The 20918-nt window shown below is 38.2% G+C and overlaps 1 protein-coding gene and 1 long non-coding RNA gene across 7 annotated transcripts in view; both read left to right on the top strand.

Annotated features, from left to right (window-relative positions):
* Window positions 1–3718: 3718 nt before the first annotated feature.
* CDIN1 (CDAN1 interacting nuclease 1) overlaps window positions 3719–20918 on the top strand; it is a 128893-nt gene continuing 111693 nt past the window's right edge. For 2 of the 6 annotated variants that reach the window (XM_038179602.1, XM_038179603.1), the window contains exon 1: window positions 3719–4038. In XM_038179602.1, coding sequence (XP_038035530.1) covers window positions 3938–4038 — 101 coding nt within the window. In that variant the 5' untranslated portion in view covers window positions 3719–3937. The remainder of the gene's footprint in view (window positions 4039–20918) is intronic. The other 4 variants (XR_005266066.2, XM_038179598.2, XM_027457663.3 and 1 more) reach the window with 3 other exon arrangements.
* LOC140002651 (uncharacterized) lies at window positions 4047–15045 on the top strand. Its single transcript, XR_011809738.1, has 3 exons — window positions 4047–5147; window positions 6036–6181; window positions 11318–15045. It is a non-coding gene; the product is annotated as an uncharacterized lncRNA (long non-coding RNA).

Here is a 20918-nt window from a genome sequence, read left to right as displayed (position 1 = left end):
AATGTTTGCAAAACACTGTGCAAATGCAGACATTTTTTTTCCAAATTACTTCAATAAGCAAATATATATTTTAAAGAGAGAAATACTGGGAATACTGGGAGTACAGGAAACTATGTTAATTTGACACAGTGACTGTGATTATGAGCAACAGGTCTGAAGACCCAGAAGGAGAATGATGCCCACCTGCTTTTTTGAATTGGTATCCTGCTATATGTATAACCATTCTGTTATTGTTGTGCTTTTCACATTACTGCAGTATCAAGCAAACCCACAAACACTTTTAGGGGAAAAACATTAAAAAACAGTGACTTATCTTGTGAATTGGCAAAACAGTCAATATTTAACAGTGATATATAGACCACCTGTTCCTTTTTTTTTTTTCCTTTGTGTAACAAACTGAACATACTGCGGTTTGTTTCACAATACAATCACTTTCAGAAAGTACATTAAAACCTATGGATACAAATGAGATGATAAACTGAGGGTTCTCCTTGTTTATGAGGTAACAACTGTACCCTGTGGAGGTGTTTATTAGACCTGTTACAGATATACATGTAGTTGCTACTAAGTTAAGTGGAAGCATGCTCAAGTTTTTCTTGTAATACAAAAATGTAAAATAAGTGGAGCTACATTTCATAACAAAAGACACACAAAATACATCAAAAGACTGAAAAGTACATGCAAGAATGTACACTAAACTGAATGAAGTGAGAATACTACAAGCAGCAGAAAATTTTAATAGCCTCTTCAGTCAGTTGTAAGTAAGATTTTACCACAGTTTCCAATGCTAACATATACAAACAAACTGGAAAAAACAAGTGAATACTAGCTTTCTTTGCATTAATTTTACAAGAGAAAACAACATGGACCAGAGATTGTGCCTGTGAAGAAATGCAGTGGGAAAGTAAAAAGACAGTTGGAAAGTCACAAAAATCAAATCAAAACTTGCACTTCAGGCATAAATTGATTGCCCATAATATCATACTATCATTATCTATTCTCAAAACATAGTGCTTTTAAGCTCTGTGGAGACTGATGAATCGTATTTGAACTCAGCTGTAAATCACACTATGCAATCATCTTCTCAAGGTAATGGGGTACACCTGCTAATCACAGTTAAAATAAAATAAAATAAAATAAAATAAAATAAAATAAAATAAAATAAAATAAAATAAAATAAAATAAAATAAAATAAAATAAAATAAAATAAAATAAAAAACAGACCAAGGCACCATTACTTACCCTCCTACACCAACTGTGGGCTGACTCTCTAAAAGCAATGGTAGGTATCACTGCAAGTCCTCTGCCAGGTGTTTCACTACGATTCCCTGTCTTTGTTTTTTCCCCTACAGTTTACAAGCCTTCTTCCTTTTTTCCCCCATTTTTTTCTTCAGATAGATTCAAGGCAAAAATTGGGAAGAACAGCTGCCAGGGTCAGACACCTAGGAAAAAATATAAGAGCTAAGCAAGCACACAGCAATGTTTCCTGAGAATGCTCCCCCAGCATCCAAACAAGGTAGATGATGCTCCCTGAGCCAAAAGTAAATCTAAGGCTTTTGTGCAGTTTTCTTCCCTCATGTATTTCATGCAGTTGCTTACTGGATTACTGCAAGCTTCCATCATTCATAACATCTTACAATATAAATACCAGCATATTAACTACACATGCTCTAATCTTTGTTTTGTGTACTAAAATTGCAATGGCTGTTTAATTGATGGGTAAAAATATGCAATCAACTGCTACTGATAGGAACATCTCATTTTTTTTCTCATTGGAATTTTGAGCGTTTCATTGGAATAGTTCTGTACTAACTAATTTATGAGAGAGTGACTTACGTTTTGTATGCAGAACTCCCCATCTATGTTTTAAATATCACTGTAAATGCTTCTCTGAGATGAAAAGCAGTGGTTCCTATATCTGAGGGCTATTATCTCTTTACGACAGCATGCTATTAGCTCATCTTGGTTTCAGTGAACCTTTGTGCTAGAAGGTTATTTAGTTGTAGATTTCAAAATTATTTTAAAAAACAAAACCTTGTTCTAGTACAAGAATCTGTGAAGCATATCCAACACATATCTCATAGACATATCAGACATTCATAGTTTGATCCATAAACTGGTAATTTTATACTACAGTTCTTCTAACCTATTCCACATCTGTATTCCAGACTGAAGTGTCATTGGATTAAAAATAATAGCCAAGAAAATGTACTACTGAACAAGGGAGATGAACAGAGATAAACCTAGAAGTTATAGGTAGTAACATTACTGTTTTAAAAAACAATTTCACAACAAAGAGAGGGAGATTTATTTATTTATTTAGGACCACTATCTATTTGTTTCTTTATTGTAACCTCATGGGCCTTTAAAATGGGTATCATATAGAAAGGAACATTTCCCTTTGTCCCAAATACACAAATCTTCTAGTACCAAGGATACTACTTCAGAGAGCTAAATAAGGTATTTTTACGTTAAATAATATTCTCCCTTAAAATAATTATATTCTGTCAATTTCACATATTAATTTTTGGTCTTTGAGTAAAGGATGGAATCTATAGTTTGGCTTACAAAATGGAGTATCTATAAATGGAATCTTATAATTTGGCACTGACTTATCTTTTACTGTGAGGCAACTAAATGCTTGAAGCTTGTTATATTTAGGCCATAGATCCAGAAGCTCCCATGAAAACTCCTTATAGCAGCCTTCCAGTACCTAAAGGGGGCCTACGAGAAAGCTGGGGAGTGACTCTGTCAGGGAGTGCAGTGATAGGACAAGGGCTAATGGCTTTAAGCTAAAAGAGGGTAGATTTAGATTAGGCATTAGAAAGAAATTCTTTACCATGAGGGTGGTGAGGTGCTGGAGCAGGTTGCCCAGAGAAGTTGTGGATGCCCCATCCCTGGAAGTGTTCAAAGCCAGGCTGGATGGGGCTTTGGGCAGCCTGGTCTGGTGGGAGGTGTCCCTGCCCATAGCAGGGAGTTGGAACTGGATGGTCCTTAATGTCCCTTCCAAACCAAACCATCCTGCAAGTCTGATTCTGTTTGAAATCTTAAGGTTGGGACTCCAAGTCATATAGATTTGGCAATAATGTAGCCTGAATATGGCTCATGAATGTGATCCAACCAAAACTAAAGGGAATACTCATACTTGTTACTCAGAATTAATTTACTTAATAACATCCAGCTTACAAATGTTGCTAATAAAAGGATGTTATCTATCTTATTTGGTATTATTTTTTAAAGGCAAGCACAGAAATTAAGGCTGGCAACGTGCCTACTGGTATTTAATGAGTCACCATCCACAGGGTTGTTCAAGGAAAGGTTGGACCTGCTGCTAAGGGCCATGGTATAGTGGGGTGATATTGGTAGTAGGGTGATGGTTGGACCAGGTCCTTGAAGGTCCTGGTCCCTGTTAGGATGTTAGGACCTGCAGCTGTAGCGTCACTATGTCAACTTTTTTTTTTTTTTTTTTTTTCCTAAAAGTAGGAGAAACAGCAGTTTCTAAGCCACTTTTGCAAACGGCCTTGAAATTCTTCCTTCAGAACAGCAGGCCGCGGCCCAGCTTCCCCTGCTACACCGTGCTGGGGCCGGGGCCGGGGCCGGGGCTCGGAGCGCTCCCCTGCCGGCCGGGCGGCTGCGCAGAGCCGAGCGGCGGGCGCGGGATGGCGGCCGCCTTCCTCCCCCCCACCTCCGGCCCGGCCGGGCCCGGCCCCGCCGCTCCGCCCCGGGCAGCGGGGCGGGGCTGCGGGCGGCGGCGGCAGCAGCGGCAGGCGGCGGCGCGGCACGGCGCGGTGCGGTGCGGTGCGGTGCTCTCGGCGGACTGCTCGGGAAGGGCGCCCCGTGGCCGCCACGACCCCCGGTGGCGCTGTGCCTCCTGCCTCTCCCCGCCCCGCACGGCCGCGCCGCTCGGAGCCCCGGCGGCGGGGGGGCGGTGCGAGGCATGAAGCTGAGCAAAGCCCAGTACGACGAAATAGCGCAGTTCCTGGGGCACGTGCAGCCCACCCGGCAGAGCCTGCGGAAGCTGAAGGAGAAGTTCCCTAGGTAAGTGCTCCCTGCCCTCCGCCGCGGCACCCCCCGGCGCGGGGCGGGCGGCTGGGGCCCGGGCGGCGGCCTGCGGGCTCGGCCGAGGGGCCGCGGGGGCCGTGCCGCCAGCCCCGGCCTGTGCCTCCAGTTCCAAGCCCCCAGACGGTACCAAGTCACTCGGACACGCACACCTGCACCGACGGCGACGCACAGGGCTCGCCGGGACCCGAAAAGTTAGGCACAAAGTAAAGTGTGCGTCTTCCCCCGGCTGCACCTTCAAATAAAAGCTCTCATGGGGGTCCAAAGCACCAGGCACATCTCTTGACACGCACGAAGCATTAGGACTCGGGGTTTTCCTCTCTGGGTGATACCAAAGCAGGAGGCCTGGGGTTCCTCTTCCCTCGTGGTATAGGGAAATGGGGCTTTCAGGCCTTTTTGGACCTCTTACATCGTGCTGATCTCTGTTCAGTTGAAGGCTGGAAGAGATCAGCAACTTCCACGTGACCATTCATCTGTTTTCTCATCTGAACAGCACTCAGGATTGTCAGAGGCATGCCAGAATGACCACAGGCTACTGTGGAAGGGTCAGGATTGAAAATATTAAAAGTTTAAAGGTCTAACCTAAAGGATCAGGATGCGCTTCATGCAATGATCTTCATTGCTAAAATTTGCTTGCTACTGATAATAACAAAGTTGTAAAGGGCATGTTATAAAAGGCATGTTGCAAGAGAAAGTTAATACCAAATTGGGTAGAATTGGAGAGGAATCCAAATTGGATTCCATTGGGAAACTTGTAGTACTACCTTTAAAATGCACCAGAAACATCTTTTCTGTAATAGAAAGCTGCACATCCATAGATGTTCTACTGCTCTGGTGAGAGGTGGAAATAAATAAATAAATAAAAATCATTCACATGCTTCCTAAGCAAGCCTTGCTAATCTTATGGCAGGTGTGACTGGGAAAACTGCCTCTGTGTAACTTACAGTAAGTGGATGAAGAGCCAACACTAACTTAGGCTTTTAAACTGTCCAATGAAAACTTTTCCTTTTTCAGGAAAGTAATGTAGTTAAAAATCAAGCTGAGGCATTGACCCTGTTGAAGAGAAGAAGTGATGATGAAGCAAAGAGGTTGGTTCAGTGAGCACATTGAGTTGCGGAGCCCAGTTCAACTTGCACAGTACTTGTGCAGCTTGGGAAATCACTTACTGTGACAGCATATCTCAGATGAGTGTACGCTTGGCGTTACCGCTTTGGTTGCAATGAAACTGAAGAGTGTTTGTACACATGTATGCATGCATACATCCACACACACACGTGCACAATATTCTCTTTTTTTAGACTCCTTTTAAAGCTGTCTTGAAAGACAGAATTTGGGGTGGTTTGCCAAGTCAGTCACTGTGTGTAGGAACCTGCTTACAATATCCACAGAAATAAGCACTTCTACTATGGAAAAAAAATTTGTCAGAAAACTACCAGGCCTTTCTGCTGATGCCTTATACTTCCCAGTGTATCCCTTTGAGGCTGTGGAACATCCATTGGCTCCTCAGTTTCAGAATTTGATTACTCCTGGAAAAAAAAAAAAGCACTAATAACAGAACATGGAATTACATGAGGGAAAACATTATGCTTTTTCTAAACCATCTGGCTTCAGGTGTGGCAAATGCTGTAAGGCAGAGGTTAGCTATAATTATTTCTTCCATGATTTGCTGGCATGGCATATTGTTATGTTGTCACCCATATTAGGAGATCAGAATGTCCTCTTATGGAGTTTCTGCTTGTAGGCCTCTCCTGAATTTTGTTTCCCCATCCTAAGAGAAAGCTAAAATCTGATGTTTGAATGATGGGTACAAGATTTCGTCTCATCTGCTACTTCAGTCACTGAATTGCTACATCTTTAAAATGTCTACTTTAAGTGTAGCTTGAGGAAGTTACAGTTTCCTTCTTCTGTAAGTCTCCTTTCTGTGAATGGCTCAGCAAGTGATGTTTATTTGTTGTCTTTTTGTTTATTTATCATAGTAGGGCAGATGCCAGAAACCCTCAGAGGAGAAAGTTTGAAGTAGCAAAATCTGTTGGGATAGTGATTTTGAGTTGCAGTTAAAATTTTAGAATACATTCAAACACCACTGCTTCCCTTTGCAAATTAGGGGGATGTACTGAAACAGGTGAGTGTTATGATGCGAAGAGTGGGTACTCTCTGTAAAAATTAAGTTGTAAAAGAGGCTGCCTGGAGAGATATGTAAAATTGTTTGCCATCCTGAGTGTTTGTTTAGAGGCTCTTACAAGTTACCTGTTTGATAATTTTGTAGCTTATATTTTCTGTATAAAGTTTTTTTTTTATAATTTAGAACCTGTGTCATTCTCTGCAGGGATTAGGAGTTTAGTTGGACTTCTTTGCCTTTTTTTTTTTATTTATTTATTATTATTATTCAAAACAGAATAGAACCCTAACTTTCTAATTCAGTCTTTTAAAGAAAATGTTCCAGAATATATCAAGGTGGTTGCAGTGGTATGAAGGTATCCATAAACAGTTTGTCATTACTATGGGTCACTGGTTCAAACTAGGAAGTACATCCAGAAAAGCTGCTTTCACTGTGCACTTTCATTCCCAGGAAGGATCAGTATTCCACTGAGAGTACAATAAATAAGTTGACAGTTTTCAAGTATTTCTGGTTCCTACTGCTTCACAGATCCTGAGAGTCTTTGGACTCTCTGCATTTTCTCAGGCTTTTTTTTCTAATACTGTCTTATCTACTATATGCTCTCTTGCCTATTGTGCTTCTTGACAGTTCACAGTTTTCTCTCCCTTTTTGTTTCAAAGTACGTTTCATATTTTGTTATGGGTCAGCGGTTGTTCTACAGTTTGTCCCTAAGAGCAATCTGTAATTTCCACAAAATTATTGCCACAATTTAGTGTGTATAAGTGTGCTGTGTAGTGGCTGCCAACACGATCTGTAATTCTGTGTTTATAAGTATCTTTATAACAGCATCCATACTTTCTTCTTTTTACAAGCCTGTAATGTTATGGAAAACCCAGATTTAGTGTAATTTCCAAAATAGAAACTCATAAATCAAATTCCCGTTCTTTTTCTGCTAGTGCAGCATTTCTATTCCATAACTGGCAAATTATTTGTTTGTTTTTAAGGTATTGGTTACATGCTTAGCAGTTGTCTTTCAACTTTATCATTCATGTTTACGTTCAACATGTTTGTATTTAACAGCAGGATTTGGGGATGATATGAGGATTATCAAAATGGAATTTTGTCTGCTAAGTATGACAAATCTCTGCCAAAATCGGATGCAGTTCATTTGAGCTTCTTAACATATACAACACTGGACTGCTAATTCTGAACACTTTGTGTTGTGCTTTTCTAAAGAGTGCCAACTTTCCTGCTTTGTTTCTCACCTGGTTATCTGCTGGCTAGTAATTTGTGTTTTGCTTTGTAACTTCTGTACTTGATTCTTCTGCTTTCTCTTTAGCCATGAAGCCATGAACTGATGTTCATCCGTGATAGTATTTTTCTCAGTAAGAAGTAATGTCTAAATTGGATTGCCAATTGTAGGGCGAGTTACAATCTCATTTCTTTAGCACTTGTTTTTTCTCTTTTAAGTTAGAAGTACCCACCAGTAGAATCTTCTCCAAAACAATTACCTTAGCATTACCTATCCATGGTGACAAGATTTAGGTTAGACCTTTAAACTTTTAATATTTTCAAGTACCATTTTAACTTGCCTGGGAAAGTCCAGCTTGAGTTTGATTCATACCCAAGTTGAGTGTAGTTGTTTCCGAGGGGGGGAGGGGAACAGCCAAAAACCTCAGTTTCTCTGAATATGGGAATGTGTGATTAATTTCTCTTTGAAAACTTTTCCTGAAGTTCCTATCAATAGAACATGATTGACAAATAACTGGACCCTACTCAAATCTGTACCTTGTACAATATTTTGCTCTTCTTGGTATGCAACTCTGATGGAATTCTACATTTTTCTTGCTAGAATCTTCTGTCTTCTGCCAAGATTTCTAAGGGTGTAAGGTTTGCTGACCCAGTTCATTAGAGTACTGTCTTGTTTTTTATTACACAGAGTTTTTCCTGGTTTGTTTCTGTTCTATTTAAGTCTGAGTTTTTTACACTATGTTATGTCTGATTTAGGGATTCCAGGAACTTTCTGACGGTGCCAGTTGACTAGTCTTTCTTCTTTTAGAGATGTCAGAAACCTTACTTTCTGAGTCCTTGCATTGAACTGTTGTGGAAGATATTTCAGTTCATCTAGGAGTGATGTATTCCTCCATACCACAGTTAGTGTTGTCTGTATTGTTTCTCTTCCTTAATTATAAATTGTTAAACAAACTTAGTGCTTCTAGCCTGACTTCATTTTCAGTGCCTCCACTTTTATTCCTATAAAAGAAGCATTCTTTTTTGAGGCCCTTTGAGTGCAAATCATGTTTATAGGGAGTTTCAAAGTGCTAGGATTTCAAACTATTAGAATTTATAGCAGCTGCTCTGTGCAAGTCTTTACTTGCTACCTTTTCATCAGAGCATCTGTGTAAAGATGTACTGTTCTGTTTGTGCATCATCTGTAAAAGCTTTCTTCTTAGCGATAAGGATGAGCATTTCTTACAGCAGAAACATAAGGGAAGCTTACCAATAAGCAAGGGACTAAACGCCCTGTAAGCAAGAGAAAAAGGTAATAGGCTGGGTCAGAGTGGATTTTGGCCTTTTTTTTAAGCGTGGTTATTTGGTTTTAACATACTTCACACCAGGCCTGGGAAGTGCACCAACAAGATTTGTTATTAAATAATGTGTCTGCGTGGTAACATCTCACAATGTAAATTAGAAAATAGATTTTTTATTATTTTCTTGATTTTATCTTCTTCTTAGTGATGGTTCATACCGAAACAAAGGCCTTTAAAGAATTTTAAACATGTGACATCCAAACCAGCCAAACTTCTGATTATTTAAGACTCAGTTAACATCTGCAACTACCTCAAAAGAGGTTGTAGTGAGGTGGGGGTCAGTCTCTTCTCCCAGGCAACAAACAATAGAACAAGAGGAAAGGGCCTCAAGTTGCACCAGGGGTGGATTAGGTTGGATATTAGGAAAAATGTCTTCACTGAAAGGGTTGTGAAGCATTAGAACAGGCTGCCTAGGGAAGTAGTTGAGTCACCATCCCTGGAGGGTATCAAAAGACGTGTAGATGCAGTGCTTATGGACATGGTTTAGTGGTGGAATTGGTAGTGCCAGTTAGCAGTTGGACATAGCGATGTTAGAGGTCTTTTTCAACCCAAATGATTCTGTGATCTTTTATTCCTCTTTCTCCACTGTCATTGTTGCCTCCTTTTGGCTTCTAGAGTTTGTGATAGATATGTGTGTTTTTCCTCTTCCAGCTGGTTTTGTTTACAAGGAAATATATTATCTTTTCATGAATAATTTCATTCCTCCTTTATGCTGCTGCTTCTTAGTACTGATCAGTGCACAATGGTTGGGTTATGGAACAGGAAGGTAGAACTGTTGCCTCTTTTTTTCTGTGTTTTTCTTTCTTTCGATCTCTGGATTCTGGTACCTGCTGGTAAAGAAGCCTGGAGATTGAGTCAAGGTAAAAGGAGAATTCTCTGTTCCGTGCTGTAACGTTCCTTGGAGCTTTTGTTCCAGGAGAGAGGACTAGCAGTGAAGCTTGAGAGCAGAGGGCAGCTGGATGTCTAGGTGGCTTTCAGAGCTCTGTGCTCTGTATATACAAGCTCAAGTATATTAGACAATGAAATCTTACCTGTGGGCAGCCAACCTACTGGTGTGTGAGAAATCAGTTACACTCTCTTCTTTCTGAAAAGGCTGTAATCACAGCAAAATGGACATAATTTGGCAGTTTCCCTGCAATCTCTGCTCTTCTGAATAGTAGGTAAATTATTTTGGAAAGCAGATGAACAGTCTTCAGTCTACAAGCATTTATCAAGTAATTCTCATTTAGAAAGTTGCCTTTGTGCCCGTGAGAGCTAACAACATTTATTTCTTAAAACAAAGGCATAGGTTAAGCTCCCTGTGCTTTTCTGTATTCTCACTAATTGTAATAATAAAATCTCACTAGCCGCCTCCTTGATTTCAGTAGACCAGTAGAAAATGGATTTTAGTGGAGATGCAGAGACTTGGAGACTTTATGTTAAACTTAAGAGGAAATAAACATTTTATACTACTGTTTGGTTTTGCCTATTACACGCAGCAGAAGCCTAATGTAATTCAACGTTTGTTATGTTCTTGAAGCTATGTTTAACCTTACATGTGAGCAGATTGATAATAAGAGTTGGGAAGTAAACCTGGCTTGTTGTTTGAAAAGCAAATTAAAAATACACAAGTTTTCAGAAATGACCTACAATAAAATGTAGCATGATAAAAATGTTCTTAGAACAAAATACAAATTTATAAAGTAATGATGTGACCTTTGAATTGATAGCGTTCCATTTGGATATATATTCTTGCTATTTGAAGCCTTGGTGTCAGATTGTGATCTGTATCTTGGTAAGATATTACAGTTTTGGTAGGATAAACCAGACTGCAGTACAGGTTTTCTGATTTCACTGTAAATGCCAGTGCACAAGCCTTAGAGGCTTTGCAGCTGGTTGGGTTTGGTGCATCATGCTGAAAAACTGTTTAGTTATGCTTAAGGCCACCATGTGTGGCCTTAAATAGGAAGGAGGCTAATTCTTCTCTGTGGTACAAAGTATTGCATCACAGAAATTAACTATATTGTCATATAACTTAGAAGGACTTTTTCTCATCCTTTATTCTTTAGATTAAAAGTAGGATAATTATTTAAAAGATAGCTATTGTTAACGGTAGATACTTTCAGAATGGGCAATGTAATTTTACTGAGGTTTGGTGTTCTCCAATAGCCTTAGATAGGATGTAGAAGGAAAAATCTTATGTTAGTACAGGTAAATTCTAAGCCTTAAGGGTGTGGATGCCTTCAGGATTTCTTTGGAAAGAAATGGAAAGGATTTTTGGGAGGTTTGTTGGCTTGTTTCTGTTGGCTAAAGTGTAGATAGCATGTAGAAGCATGTGCCAACATGAAATTAATTTTGAAGGAAGTGCGATGTACTTTTCTGTTACAATTTTTATTGTGTGTTTTTAGGTGTAATCATCCTCTTACAAGGATTCCCACATACATTGTCCATCCTAGTAAAATGCCAAGTTATTTTAAAGGTTAGCCTTGAAATTTTGCTTGAAATGTGCAGCCGAAATTAAGGTTGTACTTTTTGAATTCTTGAGTACTAACTTTTTTTTCCTTTCTCTCTTAACCTTCTTCCCCTGCAGTATAGGAAGTGCTACAATACAGGAGTCCAATTTGTTCAGAAAAATAAAAAATAAAGACGGAAAGAGCTTAACTACACTTGCGAAGTTCATATTGGCAGAGTAAAGTAAACCTTTTTGGCCTTGAGGAATTTATTTAAACGATTTAGAAGCCAGTCCTGTATCCTTTGAAGAACCGATGGTGAAATACAAGGATTGGAAGAGGTCTCTTAGAGCAGAAGTGGCAATGAGTTCTCTGTAATTAAAAAATGTGCTCTGAATCTGTTGTAGCTCTTTGTGTTAAGTGCTCTTGCTTAGTACAGAAGGAAAGAAAGAAAGAGGAAGAGGGGGAGAAAACAGGAAAAGAGAGAGAAGAGCAAAAAGAGAAAGAAAAGACAAAAGGGGTAGGGGGGAGCAGAGAAAGAAGAACCAAAACGAAAAGAAAAGGAAATTGAAAGAAAATTAAGAAGAAAGGAAAAGCAAGAAAAAAGAAAGGAAAAGCAAGAAAAAGCAAGTGAGGGAGGAAGAAAATCCTTTTATATGTCAAAGCTGCAGGCTTTGTTTTTGTCACAATGAATGTTACTATGTTGCTTCTTAAAGTTTAATTTGATTGTACTTTTTGCCACTTTACAAATGATACAGTAGTGATAATCGGCAGTAGAACAGAAGTGTAAATCCTATAACACTACTGAGTATTTCATTCTAAAGCAAGATTGGTGTCATCAGAGAGACCAACAGATGTCTACAGATTTAAGGGCCAGATTACGGTTGTTGTTAAGTAAGGATGAAGTGGAAGTTTTAACACTGACCATATGTGCATTTTAATTGACTTGTGTATTTTAGAATACCTTTATAGTCACATTGCTTGTACAATGGACAAAAATGGTAGTTCTTGATTATATTTTATAACCAGTTCCTTACTGTTTCATTCTGAAGTCTGCAAACAAGTCTAGGATAGAGTTTTATGAGCAGAGGCGATTTCGTACATCTGAGAGAAAAATATTTTATTCATGTATTGTTTTTTGGACAGTCATATTCTGGGATATATTACAATGGCACAATAAATTGCTGAATACACTGTCTGCTGAATATGACCTCACCATGAAAAATTTGATGCATTAGAGTAGGAAAGGTTGGAATATATCAACCTTAGATGACAAGGGACTTTGAATTTTGACCTAACACAGATGACCTTTGTGTGCAATAAAAGTGAGTTTAATCTCCAGGTCAAGGTTGAGGTGAATGGTAGGGCAATGTGGATTAGTTTGTGCTCGCAATAGCTGGATCACACCTAGCAAGCATGGAAATTCATGGTCTCTGCATTTTAGAGTAACCAAATGCTTATTTACATAAAGCTTACCCATATCTATTATACCACCTTTGAAAACTACGCTGTACCTTAAGACAACTAACTCTTCAGCAGGTGTAGGCTGATTCATTTGAAGCTCAGTGTTTCAGAGTAAGAAGTGTGAGGTATGTATATTCTGCTCCTATAGATCATTGAATAGGTAAGCTAAATAAAATTTCTCCTCTAGCATGTAGAAGAAAGGCTGTCAAGTATATTGCCTTGCTATGAAAAGGGAGAAATCTGGAAGCTTTATTTCTTTGACAGCTAACCTGTCTTTGGAACATCGGAAGTTTATTCCTAAGTGGCTTATCCTTTTAGGAGGAACACAATTAAGAGAGCTCTGATCTGTTTCACTAGGCAAATACAAAGAAAACAAGTCCTTTTGAGCACTCCCTTGCTGTAAAAGGTATTTGATCAAAGAAGCTAAGTTACAAAATGTTTTGGGGGTTGTCTAGGTTACATAATAAAGATGTATAGATGAATTTAAATAAAAGATTGTAGTGTTTTATAGCAGTCAAAAACAAAATCTGTCTTTTTAACTGGTTGGTGTTCCAGGAGTGCTATTTTACGAACACGCTCACAGTATATGCCCTGAATACTTGACACAGATAAGAGTAGCAGTGGTGCTGTTGGAAGGAGGGGGGAAGGAGGGAGTTCTCTTTAAATCAGCCAGGGAAAAAAAAAAAAAAAAGTTTGAGACTAATGGAAAGAACCTCTACTTCTTTAATAGAGCCTGCAAAATATATTCTCCAGGACTGATCAGCTCTGAAGGCTCTGGAGGTTTGATGATTGGAATGGCAGGAAATCACGCTTTCAGGACATAACGAATTGACTAGGCCATCCATCATTTGTTAGCATGCGCTGAAACGCTGGGTTTGTGTGCAGAGGTCTGTGATTTAGTAAATACTTGGGAGATGAATAGAGCTTACACACAAGGGAAGATATTGCTGTCCTTCAGCAGCCTTAGACACAGATCCCTGCTGAGAAGGCCGTCTGACAGCAGCTCATCAGTAACTGGCCTGTCACAGTCAGTGATGCCCACCAGCCATCTCCAGTATATTAAATGCATTTTTAATATCTGCTTCAGTAGATTTAATGAAGAAAATTTAGTTTCCATACTCTGATCACTGCTTCCTCAAGTGTTTTAAAGCATTGACTGAAGCAATTCCAAGAAAGGAACTATGCTGATACCTGGAGGATTTGATTGAAAATGAAACAGAACACAAACAGGAGTGCTATTATCCAGTTTCCTTAAAGCAAAACAAAAATGTTTGGAAAAAGCAGTGATCTTCTTAGAAACAATTGACCCTCATGCAGCATGCTGTACAGCAGCAGAGATGCAGTGCTGCAAAAGGTGTGTGTACATAGTGGTTCTGTTTAGTGTGGCTGGATTAGCCAAAAGGCATAATTGCATTTCCTAAGCTTTCAGTTGTTAGGTCTTGAGTCAGATCGTCGTTCTGTCAGGCTTTCAGAGTTCTCAAAGACAGTGGGTATGAATAGGAGGAATGGAAGAGTAAATGTTTTCAATAGTTCTGCAAACTGCCTTAGATTTTGTGGGGGGTTTTGAGCATTTTTGCAAGGGATGTAGTTGGTGAAAATCATTGTAGCATTCCATGGTATTGTTTAAACTGATGTAAGGTATTAATAATAAGATACATTGGAGAATAAAACTTCTGCTATTCTTACAACTTAGCAGGCTCATTGAGAGTTATAAAATACCAACATTCTGTTCAAAAGGATCGTAAGGAACTGTTTTTGTAACTCTGTACCAAATGATAAAATCTTTTGCTATCTACATATAGATAAACTTCATAGTTGTTTGAATTTCCTGGGAACTTTCAGAAAAAACTTCCATTTACGTGAAGGCAAATATGTCGGTTTTGATTTTTTTAATGCGATTCAATGCTTATGATATTTACTTCAAGACAGCAAGACAAACAACTTGATTTTGTTGCAAACATCCATTTGAAGCATTCACTTCTTGAGCTTTTTTTCCCTCAGGAATCCATTCTGTATTCACAGAAGAGAAAGCAAGTGCTGAATGAGACCTATAAATTTGATTCTTGTATGTGTCAAAACAGTAATGTATTAAATGCATATTATTATAAAAATTTAAGACATGTCCTAAACACTTACATTTTTATAACACATGGCAATATTAAATAATACATTTTCTTGTTAGCATCTGTTTGCTGTCATTGTTGGCAGGGCCTATGATTTATTACTTAAATTAATGACTACAACCATTTTGGTCCTGATGTATGCCCCTAAGCTTATCATACCACTTAATAAAATAACATATATGCTTTTACGAGAATCATTGTTTAATTGTTTATTCCTTTAAGTTCGTGATGAAAATATCGTGTGTTTTTCCAATGTGAATGTCTCGGAAGATCATATAATACTGCAAACTGAGTGAAATAATGACAGGGATTTACTTCACTAAGAATATAGAATATGCTAACTGATCCCATTAAAACTTTTCTAAGACAAGCCTAATAATTTGTTACCAAAAAGAAAAGGTATAGAAAAATAATTCTGTTTTCTTCGGATGGTTCATTTGTTGGACTAATTGGTACCATACAAGTAGACTTCAAACTTCTGTTGGCATGCTTAGATTTCATGATCTATCATTAGTTTTAAGCTTGTATTTCATGGAGTTCTTGTTGTCCATGGACTTTGAATGAAGAATTCAAAGTAAATGAACTTCTTGTCAGCAGGCTTAAAGTTGCCAAACAGGAATCTGCACCTCCTGGGGGAAAAGCATTCTGGTTTAGAAACCTGTTAGGTTGAGAATTTCTGTTTTGTCAGCAACTAAAGCATTTGTATTGATCTTATTTATTTTTTTTTAATATATGTATTTTTTAAATTCTAGTGTATAACATTTTGAATGTGGTAGTGATTTGAAGGGGATCCATTATTCCTTCCAGTGCACACCTTAAGATATCCAGTAGCCTGATGGATAATGACAGTCTCATTGCTTTATGCTGGAGATTTCTTTAACTTGAATCCCCTGCTTTATCTTTCTCATCTGGGTAGGATATTTAAGCAGTTGTTGCTGTCTGTTTAAACTGGTGAAATGGCTTCAGGTCAGGATGTGGTGCTGAAGAGGATTTTGTTTGGGTGAATGTCCTCTGTGTATCTGCAACTAGGCCTGCAGGGTCTTGGAAGTGCTTGATATCCATGATTCCCAGAGAGCTCCAGGAAGTTTCAATGCTGAAGAAAAATATCCTAAAATAGCACACATTCTTCCATTGAAAGCAGGGTGTCAGATAATTCATTGAGTAAGACCTATGTTATACCTGTGTGAACGGTAGTAGGTTGTGTAATGCAGCCTGCTGGAAACTTTTAAAGACAACATTAAAACTATGACCAATATAGAGGTAGTACTGACTTCTGTAACTGAAAGAGTTTTCATCAGAATTAATATAAATTGACTTCTGGAGTTCCTCGTTGTTATTGTGGACCCAGATGGTGATAATGGCACCATGTGTTTGTATTTCCATTTGTGGTTGGCTAGGAGGTGGCAGAACTTCATATCAATCCACTACTGATACTCTTACAGAAGAAAAGGCTACTGAACACTAGCCCTCTCCAGCATTAATACAAAATGCATGTCAATCCAGCTGGCCTTCAGTTTTCAATACACAAGTGGGCATTGTCCTAGACAAGGTCATTATCCCAGATACACAAAATATAAAGAAATCAAACAAGCTAAATTTTTGCTTCTTGAAGAGTTAAAAAAGGAAGTTTTGAACAGTTGACAGGTACTCTAGTGAGGCCGAGCAAGTTCATTTCCAAATACAGTGTTTACTGACCTCATTGCAGCGAGTTATCTTACACAGAAAGATGTTACACTTTATCCTATTATTGGAAACAGGAAAGTTCAATTATTGACCAAAAAGAGAAGTCTGACTACACTGACTACATTTTCATCTCATTTATATTGTGTTCTTTGACTTCAGTGGTCTGAGAAAGAAAAAGAAAATGGCTGTTTGCAGGATTTTGGGGGGAATTTTTTTTTTTTCTTGTAGTCTTATCTGTCTGTCTGGTATGTCCTCTAAGTGACTTTAAAAAAAAAATCCTGTTGGGTATTCAACCGCTAGTATCCACAAGCTTATGCTTTTTTTTTGAATTTAGTATTTACAGATGGACCTCACTAGTGACTGACGATCATTTTTATACATGATTGTTTTTGTGGTTTTGCGGTTTCTGAATAGAGTTTTCGTCCATTTGTCTAGTCATATTTGTCTGCAGTTCTAACATTTTCAGTCTCAATAATTGAAAAATACTATTCAAATGTTTCAGCTACTTTGAGAAATTAATATATTTCTATGTAGACTGGTTGGGGGAGGGTCAGCATTTATTACATGATAATCACTGGCTTTAATTTATTTTGTAATTCTTAGCTTTTTAGTCTCCTCACCAGGGATAATATATCAATGGAACTTTGCATTAGTGGATCGGGTTGTATACTGAAATAACCGTTTAAAATTATTAAAATATGCAGTGGAAAGCAATGTGCTTAGTTTAATGTGCTTCTGAATATTAAATGCAAGTAAAATGGTATATAGACATGGAGCCATTTGTTATATTTTAGTATATGAAGCAATAGCTGCGTAAACCTTAACCTCATAATTTTGCAAGTTCCACTTTATCATGTAGCTGTAAAAGGTAATCAAAATAAATCATAGAAGATGAAGAAATATTTTCTAGGGCTTTCTGTATGCTTTCAGAAGTGGAGCTTGATCCATGAAATTTTAGTAAGCATATTAAATAATACAATATGATGTGCAACGTGTCAGGTCTGATAAATTATTTTGTATAGGACATTTATACAACATATGGTGAGCTGCTATGTGAACAGCTTAATGACTAAATTATGTTAATCTTCCTTGCCATATTTACTTTTCATTTAAAAAAATGGTGTTTTCAATTTTTGATTTTACTTTTGATCATGGGCAGATATAAGAAAGGTGTAGGTCATCTCCGAGAAGCTGTGACAGTGATCCAAGGTTCCTCAGCTGTGCAGTGTACATAACACAGATGTTGGGAGAGTCATCTGTCAGCTATGCCTCTCCTACGGAGTTAAAGTTCTAGGGGGAAAAGAATTCGACACAGTGCTGTCACTGTTACGTTTTCACAATAGAAGAGCATGCAAATATTCAACCTCCTGCTTAGCAGTAGTGCCCTGTCTAATGTCTGTGCTGGTTAGAATAAAAAAATAGTGGGTGCATCTAGGGCTCATAGATCTGACAAAGGTCATGCTATGCTGGGCATTTGAATTGGAAATTGTCTGGACTTAGATTTTATAAAGCTCCCACTGTTGTCGGGGAAAATTTCAGCAGGGTTTTGTCCCTAGAGAGGCCTCTTAGGCCCTTTTCTGTCCTATGAATGAATTTAGATGTGAGGGTTTCTCCTGCCTTAAAACTGTTAAGTTCATTTTGCATACATCCCCAGAGAGAAAAACTGGCAGATGCTTTTGTCTTGGAAGTGTTTAAAAGAAAACTGCAGAACAGGAACAAGGGAGAGAAGGGGCCCTGTGTGGAGTCCCAGAACATTTTGGAAATGGCCAATATGCAGTTTTCATCAGTACTAAGGCGGGGCGCAATATGGTGCCTGTAGCTCACTGGGGAATATGAATGTTGATTAAGCATACTCCCAGGCTTTGAAATCCTGAAAGCAGTGTCAGAATAATGGATGTTGAGCAAATGTCAAGCATTTGTTAATTTCTCTGTTATTTGGAGTTTATCTACCATGATCAATCAAATAAACTAGTGCTTCTCTGTTGTGGCATGTGTCATTGATATGGTGATTAGGTGGCTGGAGAGGCCTTCTGCCTTTTTTTTGTTGTTTGTTTGTTTGTTACAGGTAACGGATTACATGGGAACAGCCATAACTTTAACTTAAAGATTTGTTTGTGGTTGGTTTAGTGGAAAGTGGTGCATTAACAAAACACTTTAAGGGTACCAAGAGAAGCTACAGTTGCTTATCTGCTGTGCTAAAAATAAAATTCACTCCTTTTTTTTTTTTTTTTTTTTTTTCCTGTTCTTGGCCTTAAAGCTTTACTGTTGCAGGGAAGGAGAAATTACCGCTAAGTGAAAGTTAATCAAATGAACTATTACTTAAAAGGAGAAGTTTGAAAGCAAAAGGTATCCACCCCAAATTAGTATTAGTCCATAGATCAGTCTCCTTCTTCCCTCTAAATCTTTGGTTTCTGTAATATAGGTCTCAACACCCCTGGTTTTGGTTGGGAAGCTATCAGGTGCCCTTTAGTTAAAAGTCGAGGGGATGACTCACCTTTTTGTAAGAACATGCATTTTTTTATGTTATGATAACATGATTTTAACAAACTTATGTTATGATAACATATAAATATATGTTATGATATGTATGTTAGATAAGCTGGTAGTTACTGAGTAGCATACAGAAATGGAACCAGTCCAGTACAGAATATTTTTTCCTCCAGCTTCTCAATTGTCATTGTCTTTTGATATCCTAGTTCTGCTAATTTGCCATTATTAGGAATTAGGAAACATACAAAAACCTGAGAGTTAAATGTGGAGAACAATTTTAAAAAATAATTTGAAGGAGGAAAAGATGCGGCGGCCTTTGCTGCTTTATCATTAATGTGTTAAGACTTCAAAATGGAAGAGGGGTAGGTTTGGGATGTTTTGTTTATGCCCTTTTTTAAAGCTGCTCAAATGATGTTAATTGTCAAATTTCACTGAATTCTAGTGAAGTTTAGTTACCCTCGTCTCGTGATTATTTTTTTTTTCAAAGTCTGGTCCTCATGTGCTTTAATGCAAAGACAGCAATGTATATTTTTATTACATTTTTGACAACTCCCAGAAATTTAAGAAGTGTCAGTGAGTCATGCCATATGACTTGATGCAGTTTGAGGTCATATTTAGTTTATTTTAACACGGCGCAAATGTTTGATGTTGAACTAGTTTTACTTCTTCCATAGTTCCCACATATTTATTTACCAAGGCCTCTGGGCCCATTCTACTAAGACCAAGTCAGATTTTGGCGCTTATTGAAGGTGGTGCTCTACGGTGAACCTATGGAGTGTTTACATCAGGGATGACTCCGTTCAGCTAGGGCATGGCATCAGAGTTCTGCTGGAAGCACGGCCTCTGTGGCAACGCAGGAGGCGAAGCATTGTCCCCATTTGCAGAGTAGTGAAAGGAAAGGAAAGGAAAGGAAAGGAAAGGAAAGGAAAGGAAAGGAAAGGAAAGGAAAGGAAAGGAAAGGAAAGGAAAGGAAAGGAAAGGAAAGGAAAGGAAAGGAAAGGAAAGGAAAGGAAAGGAAAGGAAAGGAAAGGAAAGGAAAGGAAAGGAAAATTCAATTGGTCGGAGTGGAAAAGAAGGGTAGAGAAGTGTTAGGGTAGAATAATATAAAATTGCGATCACCTCTTGTCAGATGCTCTCTTATCACCTGCCAATGAACACATTTGTCACAGCTCTAGATAGGCAGTTTTAAAAAGAATCCTGGATGGCTGCTAGTAAGAAGAAACAGCTGGATTTCCTTCTTAGTGCATTCTGCTGTGTTTCCAGTGTTTAATGTTGAAATTAGTTTATTCCCTCTACGTAAGCAATGCCCTCTAGTAAGCTATACATGAGAGGCATAATCAACCTTAAACTGGAAGACTTCAGTCTCAGAAAGACTGGAAGAAGGCTTTGTAAATATGCATGTTAAAATACCTTATAGACACACGACAAAGTACTGCACTGTCAGCGAGGTGGATAGGCAAGAATTACTCCGTGTTGATTTTTTTTGTATTTATATTATTATCAGTAACTTTTAAATGACAAACTTCAATACACTATTTAAGATTTAAGACTAAAAACCTCAAATGGACTAGTTATAAATGGGTTTATTTCTTGCCTTAAATTAGCGTCATCCACCAAACTGGAATTTACTTACAACTGCACTTCTGTACAATCTGTGTTTGATAGAGCTAAAATTCTTTAAATTATATCCTGTGTGAGAAACTTCAGAAAGATCCTGATTTGTTTAAGGAATTAACAATTTTTGATTCGGTTACTGGAAGCTTTTTTGACTTAAGGTGTTCACTTTTACCCTGGAGATAGCTGTGCAACAGTGTGTGTGCTTGACATGTGATGCATGCAAATGCTAAATACAGTAGCAGCATGAGGCAAGTGTCATTAACAGTAATTTATGTAATGAAAGCCACCTGGCTGTCTTCGTAATTAATTGCTTGTAAATAATAAATTTAAATATAATTTATAGTTTTCTAAATTTGATTATGTA

This window comes from Anas platyrhynchos, chromosome 5 (genome assembly GCF_047663525.1).
Source record: "Anas platyrhynchos isolate ZD024472 breed Pekin duck chromosome 5, IASCAAS_PekinDuck_T2T, whole genome shotgun sequence".
In the NCBI taxonomy this organism is placed as follows: Eukaryota; Metazoa; Chordata; class Aves; order Anseriformes; family Anatidae; genus Anas; species Anas platyrhynchos.
Note: the sequence above shows the minus strand (reverse complement) of the source record. Positions and strands in the feature narration are given on the sequence as shown.